Raw genomic sequence first — 22,283 nt, 5'->3', positions numbered from 1 at the left:
AAAATTAAGGGTCACAGTGATTAAAAACAACATGGTCAAGACATTCAGGGCTAAGTGACTGGCTGCTTCTGAGCCGCTTAGGATTAGTCTTGCATCAAGAAAGCAAGAGCAGTGTTATGCCCTTATCCTTGGCAAGTGCGTGCAAGGCAGATCACAGCAGACACATAAGATGATCTTTCCCCCATGCTCAGTGGAGAAATACCCTTTCAGCCAAATCCTCAGAAGGCAGAACTGGAGGCACCAGAAGCACCACACACAGGCAGCATTACCTCTTTCAAAAGATACTTTAATACAGAAAATAGAAAAGCATTTGTGGTGGGTCTTTTCCAACCCGGAACACAAGTTGGGGAAGAAAAGAAAAACTTCTAGTATCATGGTTTAGACTCGGAAGAGTTCTGTACTGTATGTACATGCCACATCTCTTACTCACAACTAGGGTTTTACTTAGTGTGCCAGTTACGAGACCCACTTCAAGGCTGTTTCTGAGATTCTCTTAGTGGCTAATTAGGAAGAAAATTCAAAGGAGGGAGGGTACCTAGCACCTTGTATTCCCTCATGGTGACAGCTAGAGGACTTGGCAGTGAGGTAGTAGCAACAATCCTCACATAATGAAAAGAATTCAAATCTGTCATCGTTCCTTGGACACTGAAAATAGGCTGTCCTCCTAGATCTCATATTCCAACCACCCTCTCATGGGAAGCTGTATCTACTTTATGTATCTCAGGAGAAGCTGAGAGGAAAATGGCTGCCCAGCTGAAGCCACTGCCAGTGTCCAGTTTCTTAGGACAAGGACGCAGAAACCTCGCCAGAGCCCAGGCACAAACTGTTTTGCTGAATTCATTAAGCACATTTTTATAGAAAAGAAAACTGAAGGACAAACCAAATTGAAAGAATCACTGTTATAATAACTTTAATTTATCTTGCATTTTACAGAAGTCTATGAACGATTTTAAAAAAGCACCGCCTTACCCCATCATGTTTCTCTGACAGTTGTTAAAGTAGGCAATGAGTATGTCAACAGCTTGGGCGTCGGCATCTCGCAAGGATTTCAGACAACCAGCCACACGCCAAAGAGCTTGGCAGCTTTTCTATCTTGTTTTTAATACAATGATATATCCACTCTGATGGTAAACCTGTCCAGCCAAATATCCATAACACACTTTGCAAAATCAGTGGTGATTAGCAAATTAGTTAGCTTTGGCACGGAGCTGTGCTCGCTTGCCCGTGACAGCCTGGAAGCCGGTTTTGATGCTGGCAACAGAGCATCGAGAATGACAAGTTTCACACTGTAAGAAATAGAGTCGGGTGTCCTTTTGCAGGATTGTGTCAGGTGATCGGCACGTGTGACAAGTGACATATTCCTCTGCAAGAAAAGCAACATATAGAATTAACTGGTGGCTAATTTCTAACTGGAAGTTTGTACCCTTTCAATAACATCACATTTCCCCTACCCTCACCCCCTCTTAACCATGATTCTACTCTGTTTCTATATTTGGCTTTTTTAGAGTCCACGTAATAAGTGAGATCACACAGTATTATTTTTTCTCTGTCTGACTTATTTCATTATCATAATGCCCTGAAGGTCCAACCACGTTGTCCCAAATGGCAGGATTTCCTTCTTTTTATTGCAGAGTAATATTCCACTGAATATACTATAGATATATATCACATTATTCCTCCCATTTATCCAATGATAGGTTTCCATGTTTTGGTTATTGTGAATAATGCTGCAATGAACATATAAGGACACAAATATCTCTTTAAAATAGTGATTTCACTGCCTTCAGATACATACCCAGATGTGAGACTGTTGGATCATATGGTAGTTCTATTTTTATTTTTTGAGAAACCTCCATACTCTTTCCCTTAGTAACTATAGCAGTTTACTATTCCATCTAAAGTTCACAAAGGTTCCCTTCTCTCCAAATCCTTACCAAAGTCTATTTCTTGTCTTTCTTATGATAGCTATTCTATCACTATAACTTTAATTAGCATTTTTCTGATGATCAGTGATGTTGAGCATCTTTTCATGCATGTGTTGGCTGTTTGTATGTCTTTTTTAGAAAAATGTCTATTCAGGTCCTCTGCCTGTTTTTTAATCAGGTTTAAAAAAAAAATTTAACTGGTGGCCACAGTGATGACAGAGGTTTCTTCCCTCTGACACACTTCTACACTGAACTCCACAAACCCAGGCTGGCACCCAGACTAAGAAAGCTTAGCTAAAGTTATTGGTAAGTTTATATAGCTAAGCTCTTCTAGGGTAAGAAAACAAGTTGTCTTCTGTGATGCTTCAGGTGCTAAATCATGGGTTGAAAAAAAGACTCCAACCCTGGCCGGTTTGGCTCAGCGGTTGGAGCGTTGGCCTGCGGACCAAAGAGTCCCGGGTTCGGTTCCCACTAGGGTCACGTACAAAAAAAAAAAGAAAAGAAAAAGAAAAAAAGACACCAAATGAGATTCCAAATGTCCAAGGGAACAGGAACATTTGCCAGATGCCTGCTCCTGGTTCTTTCACAGGACAAACACTCAGAAAGACCTTACTAGCTTTCCTAGGTAAGTGGGAAGATACTTGCCAATTTTAAGTGATGAGGAAGATAAAGGCAGACCATGACTGAATACAGACAGATTTCTCTGGCTTGGCCTTCAGCCTGGAACCAATCAGCAGCCTTGATTGGCTGGGCTTTCTTAGGAAATCCAAACCCTTCTCCCTGCACTCCCCAATCAGTTGCCAAGAGCGAACTCCCTGCTTCACCTTGTCATCACTATCACTTTCCCTCATCCTTTAAGGCCAGCCTTTCTAGCTCCATTACAAACCAATGGCTCTCCTCAAAATAATACAGCCTGATGAGAACATTTCAGAGTGATGTACTGAGATTAAATTATACACTTACTGATATATCTTCTCAAAACATTTTCTATCTGTTTCTGTTGGAATCTTCCTTTGATTACAAGTTGGTTATTACCATCTATAGAACCACTATGGAAGAAAACAAAAATATCTCCATTATTATTGCTTTTTCTTACAAGGAACCAAATTCAATGAATGTACAATACATTTAATGGTATAGGTTAAGTTCTAGAAGTAGTGCTCTACTACCTGGTTTCTCAAAATTTATTTCTAATTAAGTAGTTGGTACCTGATGACCTACCCGTATTTCCTAACACTTAATCCAATTTCAACCAATTAAATCTCCAGCAACAAATCAGATGTATAATTGACTTTAAGTCTAAACAAAATCAATTCCTTAATTGTGTGTGATGGCTCATTCATCCAAGGAAAAAAAACACTTTTATTGAATGTATACCATGTATAAAGTAGGACCTATCTTTTACAATTCTAAGCACCAAATATATATTTTGATTGTCATATATAGTTGATAAAAATGTCCTAAAATCAACTGTAGTGATAGTTCAATTAATTATGTGAACACTGAATTGTACATTTAAATGTGTGAAATGTATTTCTATTAAACTGTTAATAACCACCCACCCCCAAGTACAGTTGAAGGCACAGGCCACATATTGCCAATGGTGCTTAAAGAGAAACTTTGAAAAGAAGCTGATGACAAGCACATAGAAAGAAGAAAGCTCTAGGCTTGATATTGTTAAAAACTACAAATCACAAAGTGAAAAAACAAAATTCAGCCAGGTAGCTTTAAATTTCTATTTGTTCTATTATCACTTTAAAAATAACTTTGGCAAGAATCTCTCCTATAATTATCCTTTAACTATAAGGGTTTATTATTATCTTCCACAGACTGGAACCCTTGATCTCCAAACAATGATATCCCAATGCTTGATATAGGAATTTGTTTTCATTCACTGTCAAAAGAAATTGAATTTTTTCAACAACCCTATATTAAGCTCACTGACCTTAAGTTCACTAGTTCACAACTTGTTATAATTTACCCCACCTCTTCAAAAACTAAATTATTCTGAGTAGGAAAAACACTGCTAGGTTTTTTTTTACTCCTTCATTAGTTTATGCAAGTTAAAAATAAGCAATGATTATATAATAAATTTATATTTAAAACATAATTCTACAATAGAGCCTATATATCTACCACTAGTCAAGTAAATGACTCCTTAACCCCACAGCAAGTGTAGCTAATTCCAACAAACTTTCAAGAGTAGGAAGAGAACAGAAAACCTTGGTCATCTCTGTACTGCCAGCAAGGCACAGGATTAAGTCTTTTAAGAACTCAAGCTCATGAAACAGGCAGACCTGAGTTTTCATGATGATTGTGCCATTAACTAGCTATGTGACCAACTACAATTTAAACTGTTGTAAGGACTGAAATGGTACCCAAGACACTCGATATGTGTTAGTCGTCATTATTACACCCTGAATCTACTTTTATTTTTTTGTTCATCCTCACCCAAGGCTATTTTTTTCCATTGATTTTTAGAGTGGGAGGGAGGGAGGAAGAGAGAAACACTGATGTGAAAAAAATACATCGAGCCCTGGCTGGTTTGGCTCAGCGGTTAGAGCGTCGGCCTGCGGTCCTGAGAGACCCGGGTTCGGTTCCCGCTAAGGGCGCGTGCCTCGGTTGCAGTTTGTCCCCGGCCCTGGTTGGTTGTGCGGGTGGCAGCCACTCGATGTGTCCCTTTCACGTAGATGTTTCTCTCTCTCTCTCTTCCTCTCTCTCCCTCCCACTCTATCTGTACAAAAAATGGAAAAATGTCCTCGGGTGAGGATAAAAAAAAAAAAAGACAGGGAAGTAACTAATCTGGATCCCTGTTTCAATGTTTCTCCTGTGCCATTCATCAATTTATTTTTCATTTATTTAAAAATATTTTTTTTGCCCTGGCCGGTTTGGCTCAGCAGTTAGAGCATCAGCCTGTGGTCCAGAGAGACCCAGGTTCAGTTCCCGCTAAGGGCACATACCTCAGTTGTAGTTTGTCCCGGCTCTGGTTAGTCGTGCGGGTGGCAGCCACTCAATGTGTCCCTTTCACATCGATGTTTCTCTCTCTCTCCTTCTCTCTCCCTCCCACTCTAGCTGAACAAAAAATGGAAAAATGTCCTCGGGTAAGTATAAAATAAATACATAAATAAATAATATTTTCCCCCTATATTGATTTTTTTTAGAGAGAGAGAGGAAGGAAGAGAGAGACAGAAACTTCAATGAGAGAGAACATCAATTGGCCGCCTCCTGCCTGCCCCACAATGGGGATTGGACCCACAACTTGGGCATGTGTCCTGACCAGGAATCAAACCGGCAACCTCTTGGTACATGGGTCAATGCTCAACCACTGAGCCACACTAGCCAGACGCATTCATCAATTTATAAGCTATATTTCATCAATAGCCTATTAATAATTTAGAAAATAAATTCTGACCTAAGAAAATGACTTCCTCTGAAATCTAACATTTGCTCCAGAAAGATCCAAGAATCCAATTAATAACTGGAAACTAAACATGGCAGTGCCACGGTCCTCATTTTGGTATGCCAACAGGCCTGTTCAGTTGAATCACTGTTAATTCAGTGCCCTATCCCCAAGCAGCCAAGCTCTCCCATAGAAATGAACTGATTTTCCCTCTTTCAGTAGCCTAAAAGTTCCCCTGTTAATCAGGTGATTTTTTTTTAAATTTTTCTTTTTTATCCTCACCCAAGGATAGGTTGTTGTTGTTTTTAATTGATTTTGGAGAGAAAGCTAAAACATTGGATACCTCCTGTACCACTCCGACTGGGGATTGAACCCACAACTTTTGGAGCACTTGCACTGGACAATGCTCCAACCAACTGAGCCACCCAGGCAGGGCAGTGAATGTTTTTTTCTAAGTGTGTCATATACCCTCTTTTCAAAATAAGAAAAGTTCGCCCAGCGGGTGTGGCTTAGTGGATTGAGTGCCGTCCCAGGGACTGAAAGGTCCCAGTTCAATTCCCAGTCAGGGTACATGCCCGGATTTCAGGCTCAATCCCCAGTAGGGGGCGTGCAGGAAGCAGCCGATCGATGTATCTCTCTCACATTAATGTTTCTATCTCTCTCCCTTCCTCTCTCTCTAAAATGTCAATAAAAGCATTAAAAAACAAAAGTTCTTATGAAATGTCCAGTAATACTCTATATAGCTATATATAAATGTGAATATAGTTTCTTACCTTGTACCCAATTCAGCCAATAAAAATGCAAGGAGATGTTTGGGCTGACGATGTAATCTAAAAAGAAAGTGAAATATATAAACTATCCTCCATGGAAATCTAATCAAACTTCTAAAAAAGTAGCCTGTTCACTGTTTTGTGATTACTCTACTATTAGGTGAACTTTAATGTACAGTTCATTAAACTCTGAAATAAAGATATATAACATTTTAAAGCCCGTAAAATAATACTGCATGTCATTTATAAATACTATACATACATATAAGTAAATGTCTAGAAACATGGACAAGAAAGCTAAACAACATTAGAGGACAACATCTTTTTCTGGGAAGGAAGATGAAAGAGATACAAATATGGCTTTCATTGTAACTGTAAAACCCTCTTTTAAAGAAGTAAAAGGATCTGAAGCAGATGTGTTAAAAGGTCAAATACCCCAAGCCTAGGCAGTAGGATACCTGGGTGTTTTTATGCTAATCCCTATATAATTTCCTATTAGAAAAGTTTAATTTAATAAAGTGGAACAATATATAGAGAAGCATTTCATGGTAGCATAACTACAGAAAAATTGAAAACAGCTTAAATATTCACCAACGGGGGAGTGGCCAAATAAATTACAGTATATTCATCCTATCCTGCTTTTAGAACATCACATGTCTCCATATACCCAAAAACAAACAAGCAAACAAAAAACACATAAAGTAAAAAAAAAGCAAATACAGAACAATGCCATTCAATATTTTCACTTTAAATTGTACTCACTTGGCATTGTTTGAACTTGTTCTAGTAACCAGATACTATTACAATTTTATGCTTTTTTGTTTTAATTGATCTTAGAAGGGAGAGGGAGAGAAAGAGAAAGAAACATCGATATGAGAAATATTGACTGGTTGCCTTCCACACGTACCCCGACCAGGGATCGAACCCACAACCTGGGTATGTGCCCTGACCAGGAATTGAACCAACGACCTTTCACTGTATGGGACAATGCCCAACCAACTGAGCCACACCAGCCATCCAGAGCTGTACGTACTATTACAATGTTAAAAATAGTTATTTTTCCCCCAAAATATAATGAGTGAGGGTTGGTGGAAATACAATAAAACAGGTTAGCTCCTGCATTGCTAGAGGGAGTATAAATTGGTACAAGCTTGTTGGAAACAATTTACCAATGTTAACCACCCCCCCCCAAAAAATAAAATCCATTCCTTATGATTCAGCTATTTCATTTTGGTACTTTTTGCCCTAAGGCTCTCTTCTGAGTCAATGGAAAGATACAGATATAAGCATGTTCCCTGAAGCCTTGTCTCTGATAATGAAAACCTGGGAGCAACCATGTCTAACTACAAAACTGTTAGACTATGTTGTATAGCTACTAAAAACATTTATGAAGACTAATGACAAAATTAACTTTCATGATATATTAAGAGAAAAATAGGTTAAAAACCAGCATACCATTTATTTTAAAATATATGCATAAAATTAGCTAAACATAAAAATGTTCAACTATGATTACCTATTTCTTAATGGTAGACATAGATTATTTTTCATTTTCTTTAGCAAGTCTTTATTTTCTAATTTTTCTATAATGAGCATTGTGATCAGCAAAAAAAAAGTCTAAAATCTTTTGCCTACAAGCAATGAAAACAAGTAGTTATCACTGGGTGATAGAATTTTTAGTATTATTTTCTCTTTTTTGTTTACCATTGTTTACCCTTTTATCTGCAAAAAGCAGGTATCACTTAAGAAATTGAAGAAAAACAGTAGATAAGGTCAGTTACCCTAAAGAACCTGCCAGAAAAGGTGTAGCTGAGGAGCTAAGAGCCAGGCCCAGTGAGTGACCTTGGGGTGAGAGAGGCATGAAATGTGATGGAATTAAGAAAGCTGTATCTTGGCAATGACCATCCAAGGAAGAGGCAAACCAAAATTTAGCTGCTTTCCCAGAGCTCACTGTCTTGGCAGGCCCATCCCAGCCTCAAAACCTTTTCTACCTCCCTGGGCTCAAAAAGGTCTGAGGACTACATTTAGCCTCCTCACTCTTCACTCCATCTGCTTAGGATCCACTCTCATGCATCAGCATAAATTGGCTTCTCTCACCTCTGGATGTCTGATAATACAAGCCCCGAGACCTGTGAGTAGAAAGAACTGATAGACTTAAACTCTGACCTTCCTCAACCCAACTTTGGCAGCTGTGCATTCTCCTTCTACCTGCAATAAAGTCTTCAGTAAGGACCTTTAACATAAACACCACTGAAAATCTGGAATGGAGATTCTCTATTAACCAACTTACAGTTTACAGATATCTGTAAAGTTGACAAAAGAAGTTTTCTTGGTTCCTACTCGGACGACCTGTGGAGGTTTCATGACAAATTTCCTTTTCTCTCCAGCAACCATATCTGGATTCTTTTCCCTCATGATGTTGAACACTCGATTCAGTAGCTATAGAGATAAAGTGGTATTCATGTACATTCTTATTAATAGCAAGAGTATACTTGAATCTTTGCTTTACCTTTAAGCAGAGCAAACTTCACTTTTTACTAAATATACACATATATCACTACATGTTCTGAGAGCTCCTTGAGAGCAGGACTCAATTCTCAACCAGGATCTGGTCCATTATGAATGCTCAGCAATTCCTTATTCAAGGTTAATGAATGAACGAACCCCTACTAATTCTGTTGCTTCTATGGTCAAGTATATGATACAATCAAAAGTAAGATTCAGGAAAGCCCAAACAAGCAAACTGCAGGCTATCCTGGCCCCAAATCAGACACTTCCTCTCCCCACTGCTCCCACCTCCCATTGCAAGGGCTCCATTTCATGTCCTTAGAAGTTCACGGATTCATATGGGAACACTGAGTACTATTACTGCCACACTCCGGGCAGGCTCCCCCATATGACATCAGACAGCGCTGGGCAATGGCTATGTGACCTCTCTGCATCTGCTTCACTATCAATCTGTAGTTCAATGGCCCTTCCAATTCAGGGAACATTATATTGCTTTTCTTTGAGTTCTAATGAATAGCTTAGCCCCTTTCATAACAGAATTTGTCTTACCTCCTCATAAGTGTAGTCTCTTTCTGAGCCTGCCCAAGCAGGGCCTGTCTGATTACTGAATGAGATACCATCATCTTTTTTGCTGTCTTCATCTTCTAAAGCTACAGATAACAAAGACTAAGAATGAGTGGTAGAGGCAGATCTAGACAACTGAAGCATCAAAGACATCTGTCTTCCCTCCCAGAACTGCATTCACAATAGCCTCAAGCATAAAGGCATCAAGTTTCACAAATAACCTCTTATTCTGTAAAGACAGACTTTCATAAACAACCCTTAATAGAGACCTCTCTAGTTAGGAATGTGATAACACAGACACACCTGTTTCTTGATTTAACCAAACACAAGATAAAATAATGCAATGGGATAATTAGAAGAAAAAACATCCAACTGTTTTGAAGCACTTAAGAAACATTCACATCCATAAAAACCCATCTGCTGACTACAGTACAGTTCTTTCAAGACCCTATGGCACTTAGAAACTAGTAAAACATCACTTTTAACAAAACAATAAAAAAAGTTTTTAACATTTAATATTTAGTTACAGTAATTTTCCCAATCACCCGAATCCTCCTGATTTAATAAAATCACAATTGCCAAATTCTACCCCCATGAAATCTTTAACTGTCATCAAGTTAGATACTGTTTCCTTTTAGCTTCCATAATCAGGTGGAAATAAGGGGCAAGAAAAAATAAAAAAAGGAGCCCACCTAACAGAGATTAGGCCAAAGGCCTGAGTAATCTAGAAATGAGCCAATGAGCTCCCAATATTACCTTCGTCTTTCTCTAGAATTTCATCCTCATCTGGGAACTTGACATTTTTCTTTTTCTTCTTTTTATTGCCAAGCATAATGTCAAGGTCATCTTCTGGTTCAGCTGGTTCTTGAACATCACTTTCAATCTTAAGATCCTAAAAAATTAAGATACGAGTTTCAATATTTTGATACTAGGACTTTAAAAAAATGACATGGGCTAACGTCCTTTTAGAGGAAAACAAATTTAATATGCAAAACTGAAGTTACACATAAGAAATGTCTCTCGCCCTGGCTGGTTTGGCTTAGCGGTTAAGAGCGTTGGCCCGCGGACCAATGAGTCAAGGGTTCAATTCTGGTCAATGGCATGTACCTTGGTTGCGATTCGTCTACGGTCTGACTTGGCTACAGATTACAGATTCAGTCCTGTGGGAAGCAGCCACTCGACATGTCTCTTTCATGTTAATGTCTCTCTGTCTCTCTCCCTCCCACTTTATCTGAACAAAAAAATGTCCTCGGGTGAGGATTAAAAAAAATAGAAAAGAAATGTCTTTCACAGGTGAGCCAAAATGGCTCAGCAAGTCTGTCATTTACACTGGAAATTTAAGACAGTTCTGTGGGATCTTTTCCTTTTTTTTCACCAGCCTTGGGATCTTAAAATTACTGCCCATGTTTCCAAACCAGGCCACTGTCAGAATCACCTGGGAAACTTTAAAAAGATTCTTAAATCTTTTGACTGCCGATCTTTGGAAGGAACAAGGGTCAGGAGTATTTTAAAGAGGTTCTCAAGTATTCTGATGCTATCAGTGGAGAGTTTTTCCTCCTGACACCCAAAACATGGTGTTTTCCCACACCAATTATTTAACTCTCCGACACTAACTAGGTGACCTATTTCATTTCAATTCCGAAACTACCTGTAGTTAGTGACAGACTCCACAGCTTTCAGGGCTCAGTCCCACAAGACTGTCCTCATTTTAGAGGCCAGTCGCAAGTAAGGGTCCCCAGGTTACCTACACATATATATGACTTGGCTACAGATTCAGTTTCCCACAATCCCCTCCCCCCAAAGTTCAATAATTTGCTAGAATGGCCCAGAACTCAGGAAAGTGTTTAACCGTTACCAGTTTGTTATACAGGATGCAATGCAGAAACAGCCAAATGCAAGAGATGAACAGGGAAGGAGGGCTGGTAAAGAACTTTCATGCTCTTTCCGGGGACACCACTCTCCCAACATCCTGATTTTTTGACCAACCCTGAACCTCTCCAAACCCCATCATTCAAGAGATTTTCATGGAGGCCTCATCATGCAGGCATGACATTAAATCATTGACCACTGGTGACTGAACTCAATTCCAACCCCTTTCCCCAAGGAGGGGGAAGGTGTTAAGGGGTGAAGGTGGCCAGGCGAATATGAAAATTCTTTTTAAAAAAAATAAAAATGTTTTTATTGACTTTTCAGAGAGAGGAAGGGAGAGAGAGAGAGAAACACCCATGTGAATCAAACATTGATTGACTGCCTCCTGCATGACTCCCACCAGGAATCAAGCCCAAAACCTGGGCAAGTGCCCTGACTGGAAATCAAACCGGAACAATGCTCAATCCAGAGCCACACCAGCCGGGCTGAAAATTCTAATAATTTAATCATGGAGTAATCTTTCTGACAAACCAGCCCCTGTCTTGAAGCTATTCAGGAGCTCCCAGCCACCAGTCATCTCAAAAGACACTTTTATCATTCCAGAGATTGCAAGGGTTTTAGGAGCTGTGTGCCAGGAACCAGAGACAAAGACTAAATATTTTTTATTATACCACAGTCAGCCTTGCAAACAGACTGTGAAAAGGTATTTAAGCATCACTTTATCAGATGACATCATGAAAGAGGGGAAAGGTAGAACCCATGGAGAATTAGGATTATATGAATGGATGGAGACAAGATAAAGATTGATCCCAAGATTAGTTGCTACAGTCATAGATGTAAATAGGTCATATCATAATTGAGTAATAAACTCCTAAGAGCCGAAAGGGCCAATCTCTCCCTCCTTTCCCCAGTTAATCCAGCTCCCTAACATAAAATGTACTGTCAACATTACCTATCAATATGTATTTTTGTGTGCCTACATAATGAATTAATTTGACAATGGCCATAGTAATTTCACAAATCTTAGAAGCAGAAAAGTTTAAATGGCTGGGAATAAATGAAGGAAGCTCAGCTCTAAGATCCCACATCCAGCTATGTAGTCTTAGTACCACATTTGACCATTAACGACCAATCAGCCCATGTGTATTAGCTGGATAACAAACAAAAAAACAGTTATTGACCTAGTCTCTAAGATGACAGTCAATAAATGAGAAGCTCAGATATACCAAATATAAATTAGCACACACAAACCAGCTTTCTAGTCCTGTACTTTTATTTTATCCCAGTAAGATCTACTTCAAAAAGGCAAAGAATAGCATTCTTTTTTTAAAGCCTTGTGATGGTCTGAAAATTCAAATTGGAGAGGAACCTAAGATCTTAAAAACACTTCAGTTTCAAGTTAACACCCATGCCCTCTCTGCCTGATAAGGATATTCGTAACAACCTCAAGACAATTTTACCTGGATTTATCTTATTTATAACAACCTCTTATGTTATGACTGCAATAGCAGAGAAAAAAGTATTCAAGCACTTAATAATAAGAGTAGATAGAGCTTATATAAGTGGCTTTTCAGGATAAAAGCTACTAACTAGAGAAATCAACCAAAAAAACTTTGTTAACCAAGATTTCCTGTGGTACATCTCTGATGTGTCACTTTGCTACTCGGGATATTTAAACCTCACTTGTTCAGTATAATTTGAACATTTCTCTTTCTCAATTTCCCTGCAATAGTAGGAAGAGAAGAGAATCCCAAACAGGGAGCAAATAAGATATATCCAGGTAAAATTGTCTTGTTCTAAAGGACGCTAAATTATCTAAAACAAGAAAAATATTTATTTCAGTTACCTTAGTACCCCAATGACTCAATACACTCACCAATACACATTTGCTGGATTAGCCAAGTCATCAAAATCGTGACATTGTTTCCAAATTCAAAAAATTACTATACAGTATATATTTCCTGCTACATATGGATACACCTTGTTTAAAGTTTAAGCAAATAAACTATTTACCAAAGAAAAATTTGGGTAGAGGACCCTTAGTGCATGTTAGGTGTATTCTCAACACTTGCTCTCTCTCTCTCCATATATACATAAATTACTATCATTCTGGGTTTTATAAACAGATGTGTGAACTCTGCTTAAGGTTCCTGGACTGGGTCTTTAAAATGGTAGCTCTAGCCCTGGCCGGTTTGGCTCAGCGGTTAGAGCGTCGGCCTGCGGTCCGGAGAGACCCGGGTTCGGTTCCCGCTAAGGGTGCGTACCTCGGTTGCAGTTTGTCCCCGGCCCTGGTCGGTTGTGCGGGTGGCAGACACTCGATGTATCCCTTTAACATCGATGTTTCTCTCTCTCTCTCTCTCTGTTCCTCTCTCTCCCTCCCACTCTACCTGAACAAAAAATGGAAAAATGTCCTCTGGTGAGGATAAAAAAAAAAAAAAAAAAAAAGGTAGCTCTAGCCTGGCCGCTGTGGCTCAGTGGTTGAGCGCTGACCCATGCACCAAGAGGTTGCCGGTTCGATTCTCAGTCAGGGCACATGCCCAGGTTGTGGGCCAAATCCCTAGTTGGGGGCAGCCAATCGATGTTCTCTCTCTTTGATGTTTCTATCTCTCTTTCCCTCTCCCTTCCTCTCTCTAAAATCAATAAAGAAAAAAAAATTCTTTTTTTAAATGGTAGCTCTAAGTAAGGGAGGAACAGAATTTTAGCTTATCCTCCATTCATCCTATTCACCTACATACCCACCCATCTACCTACTCATTCAACAGAATTTTGAGATATGTATATTAAAAATTGATCTAGTATTAAGACAATCTACAAGATCAGAGAACTCCATAGAAATAGCTTGAGTGCTCTCGTTCTCCTACAGGCCATAAGATCATCAGCCACCATTCACCACAGGTTGGTGCTCAGAGGTTCACAATAATTTGTGTACCTTCAACATGCCACCAAAGTTTAACAGATGAAACCATAAGAATATTTACTTCACAGATTTCTCACTTTTTGAAATATTCCTCAGCCAATCTCAGTATAGTTAATGATAAGGGGCCCTTTGTAATCATTTCACAGGCACACAATAAAATATGTAAAACCTAAATTTACATTCCTTTGAATCATAATCCCTTTAAAATACCTTAGTCAGATATAATAACCTTAACAGTGGTGATTAAGTACATAAAAAAAAAACAAAGTTTGTAAGAGATACAGAGGAAGAAACATCAGCCATTTAGCAACCTTTCAAGAGGTCAAATTTTACCTTCAATAAGAAAGCAATACTACCTTTACACCTTCTTCCGCCTCATCAATATCAAATATCTTTTTTGTTTTTTTCTTCTTTTTCTTTTGATTAAAGAAGTTCAAGTCATCTAGATCGTCAGAGGCATCTAAAAAGACAGAATTGAGATTATCAATTAGCAATAAACAGGAGGCAAAACATCCAATGAGTTAAACCAACATTTTAGCTATTAATTAAGTCAATAGAACAGACAGATCGGGTATTATTTAATGCAATAGCACAACCACAAAAGTTATGGTTCTCAGAAATACAATGGCAGGTCACCTCAAAGCTTTGTAGGAAAAATCTGGTTAGGGAACTATGTTAAGAATATGAATCTGATATTGTGCCTCATTGTCCCAACACAGTCAGGACTTTAACATAATTTCCAAGGCTCTTCAGCTTTATCTCTCCACTTCTGCCTACCATCTCATTTCCCATACCTTAATCCCTGGTTCCAGCCCAAATGAAGTACTTCTACTTTAGTGCAGTACTCTAATCCTTACCATGGACCTCCCACATAGCTCTTATCTTCATCTCATAGGATCTTGGTTAGAGTTACTTCCACCAAGAAACCTTTTCTAAGCCTATCTATCCTTCCTTTCCCACAATTGGGTGTCCCCCAGGTGCTTTGATAGTACCTTCTGTCACCCCCGCAGAGGTACTTACCAACTTGCTTATCTATCTTTCTACTAGATATTAAAGGGATATGCCTTGTTCAACTAAATCCTAGTGCCTAGCTCTACATGTTATTAAATCAATTAATCAATCAACAAAAGGCCTTATAAAGTATTTCATATTCATTAAATGAGGCTACAATATAAATAAAATAAATTCTATCTACCATTACTGAGTAATAATGGGTTCTGTTCAATAAATTTTCCATTTGTTCTGCCCTATTGTACACTAGAAATATTTTAGGATCCCTCTGCTATAAAATTTTTTTCAAGGAGCTATTTAGCAGTTCATTTTGTCTTATTACAAGAATGACTTACTTTCCAAGTTTGTTTTAAACATATACAAGATGCTTAATGTATGGCAGATGTTCAATGAATGTCAGTTTGCTCTATCCTCAACAGTGCCTTATATTCAACAGACATTATGTTTACTGAATCATTTATTTCTAATAGTTAAATGGTATCTATGTCAAAGTACAAGAGTGAATAACTAACACTGGTATCTAAACTGAAACATTTAAATAATAATTTTAATTTTTTCTATACATTTTAGGCTTGCTAAAACACAAAACTGCCTATTTTGGTCCTATTTCTTTCTGCCTATACTCAAATACACCACTGAAATGCAAAGAGACCTGACCGGTTAGACTGGAAAATTAGCCCTGGAATGACAAGGTTTTCTCACCTCTGCTACTTATGGATGCAGTGGGAATTTCCCTGGAACAATTCTATCAGAAATCTGGCAAGGCCCGGTGCACATGGACTGTTGATGACCTCAACTTTCACTGGCTGGAACAGCCTTATCAGGATGAGGGGTCAATGTATGCACAAAATCCAAAACACCAATGGAAGAGAGCCAGGTCCTCCAGCAAAAGAGTGATTCTCTCACATCTACCACTCACCTTTTTTTCTACTGTCCTCTTCATCAGCTTCTACATCTTTGTCTTCAGTTGGCTCTGGCTCTACTTCTTTTGTTTCTGAGGGCTGGGTTTCTTCTGTCTGGGCATCCCCTTCCTCATCTAACATAAAAGGCTTCTTCTTCTTCTTTTTCTTCTTGCTCATAGTAGGATCAAAAATCATCTGTTTAAAAGACAAAAGGGATCAAGTGATTGCCTTCAATGATGCTCACATTCTAAATGTGCTATATCCTAAAAAGACATACTCTTAAAAGAGTATTTGATGTACTAAAGTACCAAAAACATATTTAAAAAGTCCATCCAACCTTCCTTATATTATTAAATATGGAGTGGGGGTGAGGGATGTTCCTTAAACATGTACACCTGCCTTTCAATTTGTAAATTATCACAAGATACAGCAACTTCATGCTTAAATTCAGCATTTTCCCCAATGAACTGTTGTGACAGTGCAGTGAAGTATCTGGCACCCAACTGACTGAATTCAAATCCTGACTCTGGCTCTTACTTATATTACTCCAGGTAAGGTCTTGCCCTCTCCCTGCCTCATCTGTTAGATGGAGATCAACAGAAGAACCAAAACCAAATCTCATTAAGGTTACTGGGAGAATTAAATGAGTAAATAAATATAAAACACTTGTCACACTGCCTGGCACAAAAGTACTCAATGTCAGCAAGGATCATAATTTATATAATGCTTTACAGTTCACAAAGCTTGATTCCTATCACTGAAATTTCATCAACTCAGGGTGATCTAACCTCTAAAACATAACATGAAACTCTTAAAAAAATTCCCAAAATTGATTCTAATTAATTTAAATTTATTTATGTTCCAAGTACATTAAGAAAACTGAACTATACTGAAACCAAACTATGGTCTGTAATAAGGCAAGGTAGTTATCATCCGTACTCAACAAAGAAGGATCTGCAAGACATTCTGGAAATTGATACAGCTTCGTTTCAAAGTTATCCTCTCCCCTATCTTAAGGACCTAACTTTATAAATGAGTAATTCTGAAATGCAGTCAGTGTGAAGAACTTAATTTAGCAAACTTAAAGAAGAGAACAGAATGCCCAGATGATGTGGTTCAGTGGTTGAGCGTTGACCCATGCACCCATGCACCCATGCACCAAGAGATCACCAGTTCGATTACAGGTCAAGGCACATGCCCGGATTGTGGGAGGCCACCAATCGATGTTCTCTCTCATCAATGTTTCTATCTCTCCCTCTCCCTTCCTCTCTCTCTCTCTCTCTAACATCAATAAATAAAAAATAAATTTAAAAAAAGAAGAGAATAGAGAAGAGCCAGGAGGAAGGAATTCCCCACTACTGACCTACTAAGCCACAGGTCAACACCCTAAAGAGGTAGCTATAGTTCACTTGCACTCCTGAGACACGGAGATTTGGCAAAAGGACAGATAGCACTCCAGGTCCTATAAGTCTGGTTGTCTGGCAGAGCTTACAATTCATTTACTGCATTCTTTTTTCTAGTAGCAACTTCCCTGGGATATTAATTATCTTTTAACTATTACTCATCCAGACAGACCAAAGATGGGAGGGATCCTGAAATCAGAAGAGGACAGCCTCACAGCTGCCTTCTTATCCTCTGAAAAACATTTGTATTTAGGCCTACAGGTTAACAGTTTGATTGTAGCCTTGTAAAGAGTATGAAACATGCAGGAATTATACACTGAAATAATAATCTCTTAATTACTGTCTCTGGATACTTAAGACATATACTCATCACCTCTTTTTATTCACACCACTCAGTTAAAATTAAGGGAACCAGGGATCCCAAAGAAGACCTTTTCTAAACCACAAGGCCATGTCAGTCCTGACTAAAAATAATGGCTTTTATATATGACAAGAAATTAATCACATTCCAAATGTTTTATGAGACTTGTTTGAATCTGAGAAGCAAATAGGTGCTGATATTGGGCTTAGAAGCTAAAGAAGCAAGGTGAACAGAACAAATGCCAAGTGTTGTCATTTCTGGTCAATGGGATTCTAGATTTTTCTCTTTGCATTTTTCTGTATTTTGTACACTCTGTACAACACACATTCCATTTTTTAATCAGAAACTTCTTTAGCTTAAAGCTTCTTTTGTAAATCACCTTACCATGTTGTGTGAAAACCCAATGTTCTGACACCTTGTGAATGGAGTCTAGTAATAAGAAATAATCTTAACTTCTGACAGCACTTTAGGGAATTTTTCCTTACTAGGTAGCACCTACATTTCTAGAATATTGCTTTTTAAAGGTCTTGGTTCTACTAGGTTAAAGAGGTTATGTTTTGGTGAGTTTTGGCTTAATTACCAGGTTTATTTATTTATTTTTTTCCTTTACTGATTTTAGAGAGGGAGGAAGGGAGAAGTAGGGAGAGACAGAAACATCAATGAGAGAGAACACTGACTGGCTGCCTCCTGCATGCCCCCCACTGGGGATTGGGCCTACAACCTGGGCATATGCCCTGACCAGGAATAGAACCGGCAACATCTAGGTGCACAGGTTGACGCTCAACCACTGAGCCACACCAGCCGGGCTTAATTACCAGGTTTAAAAGGAAATGTGTAATGCCCTAGCCAGATAACTCAGTTAGTCAGAGCATCATCCTGGTATGCCAAGGTTGCAGGTTTGATCCCTGGTCAGGGCACATACAAGAATCAACCAATGAATGCATAAATAAGTAGGACAACAAATCAATTTTTCTCTCTCTCTCTCTCTCTCCACTCCTCTCTCTCTTTCTCTCTCTCTCTCTCTGAAATAAACAAAGAAAGTTTATTTTAACTATTTCCAGGTACAGATTTTCACTTGTCTGTAAAGTAGTCAGAAATTAAGGATTGGCCTAATAGTTATCTAGTCAACAATACTGGAGAAACTAGAACCTTCACATCACTCCAGACTGGAAGTCAAAAGATCTAGTCCCACTGATTTGCTGTGTGATCTTAGGCAAGTTAACCGCTCTGGACCATAGTTTCCAGTTTCCAGTCTATAAAATGAAGTTGGACTGGTAGACCTAAAAAGTGGCAAGCAGCTATAATACTTTATTGGCTTCCAAAGTTCTCTACTGGAATGCTGGTTCTGCTATATTCCACTTCCTTCAAAAACTGATCCCACTGCTAAAAGTGAATCCTCCAGCCCCAAAATCTCTATGTTGATGGCTTTTTCTACCTCCTGTAGATCTCTCTCACCTCCCCTACACCACTTGTGAGCACTTTACCATAGAAATCACACAAAGAATATAGCACCCCACAGTACTTTGCACTACATAAGCACTTTCCTTGTCCAAGGTTATGAAGAGCTTAGAACATGTGTAGAAAAAAAATAAACATGAAACAGTGCCACTCTCAGAACTTTGAAATACAGTAGCCCAGAGCAATGTCTACCATGACCTCCAAGCAAGAATCACCTACTTCCTTTAGACCCTCAGTTTCGCCTAAGAGAGCAAGGGAGCCTCCTAGTCACCTAGATGGAGGATTAAATACTCCATAGATCTGGAATTCTACTACTGGTTTAGCCACTTACTATTTGATCGTGGGCATGATACAACACTCTAAGCCTGTTTTCTCATCCATAAAATGAGCCTATCTTACGGGGTTTTTGTGGAAATCAAATGAGAGACTGGAGTCCCCTCCGGAATAAACCCAAATTTCTTAATTTGGTCTTCAAATCCCTCCATGAACTAGCCACTAACTACATTTTAAAGAATTAACTCTAACCAAATTGTGCTACTTTCTGTGAGCACACTTACCTGCCTTCTTAACCACCCCCTTGCCCTGTGATCAGGCCTTTCCACTGCGAGAGGAAACGCTGAGGACCGCTCAAGAACTACCTCAGAAACCGACGCTCCACAAAGCCTCGAATCTGTCCTCTTCTTTCTCTCCAAGGCCCTATAGTCCAAGCACTCGAATGTTTACATTACTGAATTACAAATTCGAGAGCCTGTTTTTCTGGTGAGGAGAGCTGGCTGGGAAGCGGTAGCTCTCCCCACGGTGTTAATGAATACCTACAGGCAACACTTAAAATCCAATTTCATTTTAAGCCGTTGGACTTTACATGAACTAAGATAAATCTGGCCAAAAGGGATCTGAGGACATTTGCTGAGGTACAAGCCCGACGGTAGAAAAAGATCCAGCCAGCTTCGCAGCCCGGACTTCCCGCTCCCGTCGCTGTGGACTCTGTGAAGGAAAACTCAGGGACTCCACCCTAAAACTTTCCGAGGCTAGTCACTTTTTGAGGCCAAAGCATCTTGACCTCTCGCCCCATCTCCTCCATCTCCTGGTCTTTTTAAGGAATAATGCTCCCGATGAGAACAACGGCGGTTACCGGCAAGGACGAGCAAGCCGGAGAGTTTTTAACAAGAATGCTCCAGCGGAGCTCAGGGAGGCTCCTCTTGACATCCCCGGCGCCGGCGAGGACTGTTGGAGCTGCAGTGTCACATCGAAAGGGATGCAGGGGTCGCCAGCCCCAATCTCGTTCAGTTGGGACGTTAACCGGCATTCAAGCCTCATTCTGGGTGAGCGACTCAACGTACTCTCCATTCCGGAAGCGCCGGCTTCAGCACCGCCACCCTGAGGAGAGCGAGATGCAGCCAAGCCCGCGGCTCCGGAGTCCTCGTTGGCTCCACCGCTCCGGGCCGCCTAGGCCCGGCTGTCCCACATGGCGGCCGGCCGCTAGGCCGCACACCCGGTCTCCCACACGGGGATGGGTTCGGCTCCCCGCCTCAGTTCCCAGCCCTAACGCCAGGCTAAAGCCCTTACCTCGTCCCCGGACATGGCTGCGACTCGAGTGGGCTCGGTACGGACGGGAAGTCGGACGGGTCAGCCCCAGGCCTCAGCGGCGGCACAGATCTCACAGACACCTCTCCCACCACCGCACTAGGCTCTTGCATCAGCGAAAGAGAACGACACCCCGCCCTCGACTCCCAAGCGTGGAAATGCGCCTGCGCAGAGCCCGTCAGGGCGCAGGCGCGCCGAGGAGCTGACCTAACGCGCTCCGTGTGGCGCGAGTTACCCAGCGACGCCGCGTCTCCTGGCAAGCCGGGATTTGTAGTCCTAGAAGAGGCGGACAATTGCGCGGCAGCCGCTCAGCGACCCGTGCGTGTGCGTGACATCTGAGGGAGGCTGCCGGGAAGTTTTGGTTTTGCAGGTGGTGAATTTTACCTCAGCCTTTCGCGGAGGAGAGAGTCCGCGCTGTTCCTCACTGTTTGTAGAGTGAATTCAGGGCCATTTCTCCTGGGTTAGGGTGGTGGATAAGACTCTCAATCATGTGAACTCGTTGGGGCTTTAGTTTTCCTGCTACTACCTCCGCCTTGCCCTGTTGGGGTGTTTCAGTGTCTGAGGAATTCCAAATTGGAGCTGGAGGTGCTCGCCTCACTAGGGGGTGTTCCGTCACGGGAAATTTAACCTAACATGCTGGGTTTCAGCTTGGGAGGTCGGAAACCAAAAGCCTCCTCTCTGTAGACCAAAGGGAAGAGACTACCCTGAGGAGAAACGGCCTGGCAAGAGCAGGCGGTCGGGAAGTCTCAAAACATTTGTTGATGAAGTCTTTGCTTGAACGCTGTGGGTGCATCATGCTGTTCCCCTTGAGGCATAAGAATAGCAACTGCCCTTTAGGGAGCTCTCACTTTCCTTAACGTTCTCCAGCCACAGACCTCCAAGAACACCCCTATCGCTGAACAAAGTTGGGCTTGTTTCCTTGCAATAAGGGGAGACAGCGTAAGGAACAGTGGGCATCTCACAAAGAGGATGCTGGAAAGAACTAACAGGATTTGGACTTGTGTTAGGTGATTTGGGGGCGGATTCAAGGAAGCAGGCCTTCTCTCTGGATTGGATGCTATTAAGTGGAGGTAATTCTATGATGGGGTATTCTTAATTTATAAAGGAAAAAAACCAGGAGAGGGTAAAATCTATGATTGGTTAAGAAGCAGCAGTACCTCACGTTAACCAGGGTAGGGGAATATTTGGTCTTTTTGCAGTTGGGACAATGATCTTTTTTGTTTGTATTCAGGCATGATTAAGGAGTGGTTTTGTTTTTTTCTTGATCCATCATGGTCACAGAGTGGCTTTGTCTAATGTTGGTGTCCTGTGAAATTGTTTATGTTCAACAGGGCAACATATCCTACCTGATAGTGTAGGTCTAGCCCCCACTATTAGGGGCTGCTTTTCTCCTCACAGTGCTTCATATCACCTAATAGCTCATAGTGTCAACCTAGCCCCCACTGTTAGGGGCTGCTTTTCTCCTCACTGTGCTGCATATCACAGTGTTCTTTGCTTGAGGCCTCAAAACAACTGTGGGAAATAATTCACAAATATTTAGTACTCTCCATTGTGTACTGGGCCCTAATATAAGCATGGGCAGGTAAAATTAGATTCTTGTCTCCAAGGAGC

General features: G+C 40.4%; 1 protein-coding gene across 1 annotated transcript; it reads right to left on the bottom strand.

The window, feature by feature from the left end:
• Window positions 1-265: 265 nt before the first annotated feature.
• EIF2S2 (eukaryotic translation initiation factor 2 subunit beta) lies at window positions 266-20,805 on the bottom strand. Its single transcript, XM_036245275.1, has 9 exons — window positions 20,655-20,805; window positions 15,884-16,061; window positions 14,310-14,413; window positions 9,924-10,059; window positions 9,153-9,253; window positions 8,386-8,534; window positions 6,099-6,155; window positions 2,889-2,974; window positions 266-1,363 (listed from the first exon to the last, which is right to left on the bottom strand). The coding sequence occupies exons 1-9, from the start codon at window positions 20,667-20,669 to the stop codon at window positions 1,188-1,190; spliced, it is 1,002 nt and encodes a 333-aa protein (XP_036101168.1). The 5' UTR covers window positions 20,670-20,805; the 3' UTR covers window positions 266-1,187.
• Between the last annotated feature and the right edge of the window lie 1,478 nt (window positions 20,806-22,283).

This window comes from Molossus molossus, unplaced genomic scaffold (assembly GCF_014108415.1).
Source record: "Molossus molossus isolate mMolMol1 unplaced genomic scaffold, mMolMol1.p scaffold_m16_p_6, whole genome shotgun sequence".
In the NCBI taxonomy this organism is placed as follows: Eukaryota; Metazoa; Chordata; class Mammalia; order Chiroptera; family Molossidae; genus Molossus; species Molossus molossus.
Note: the sequence above shows the minus strand (reverse complement) of the source record. Positions and strands in the feature narration are given on the sequence as shown.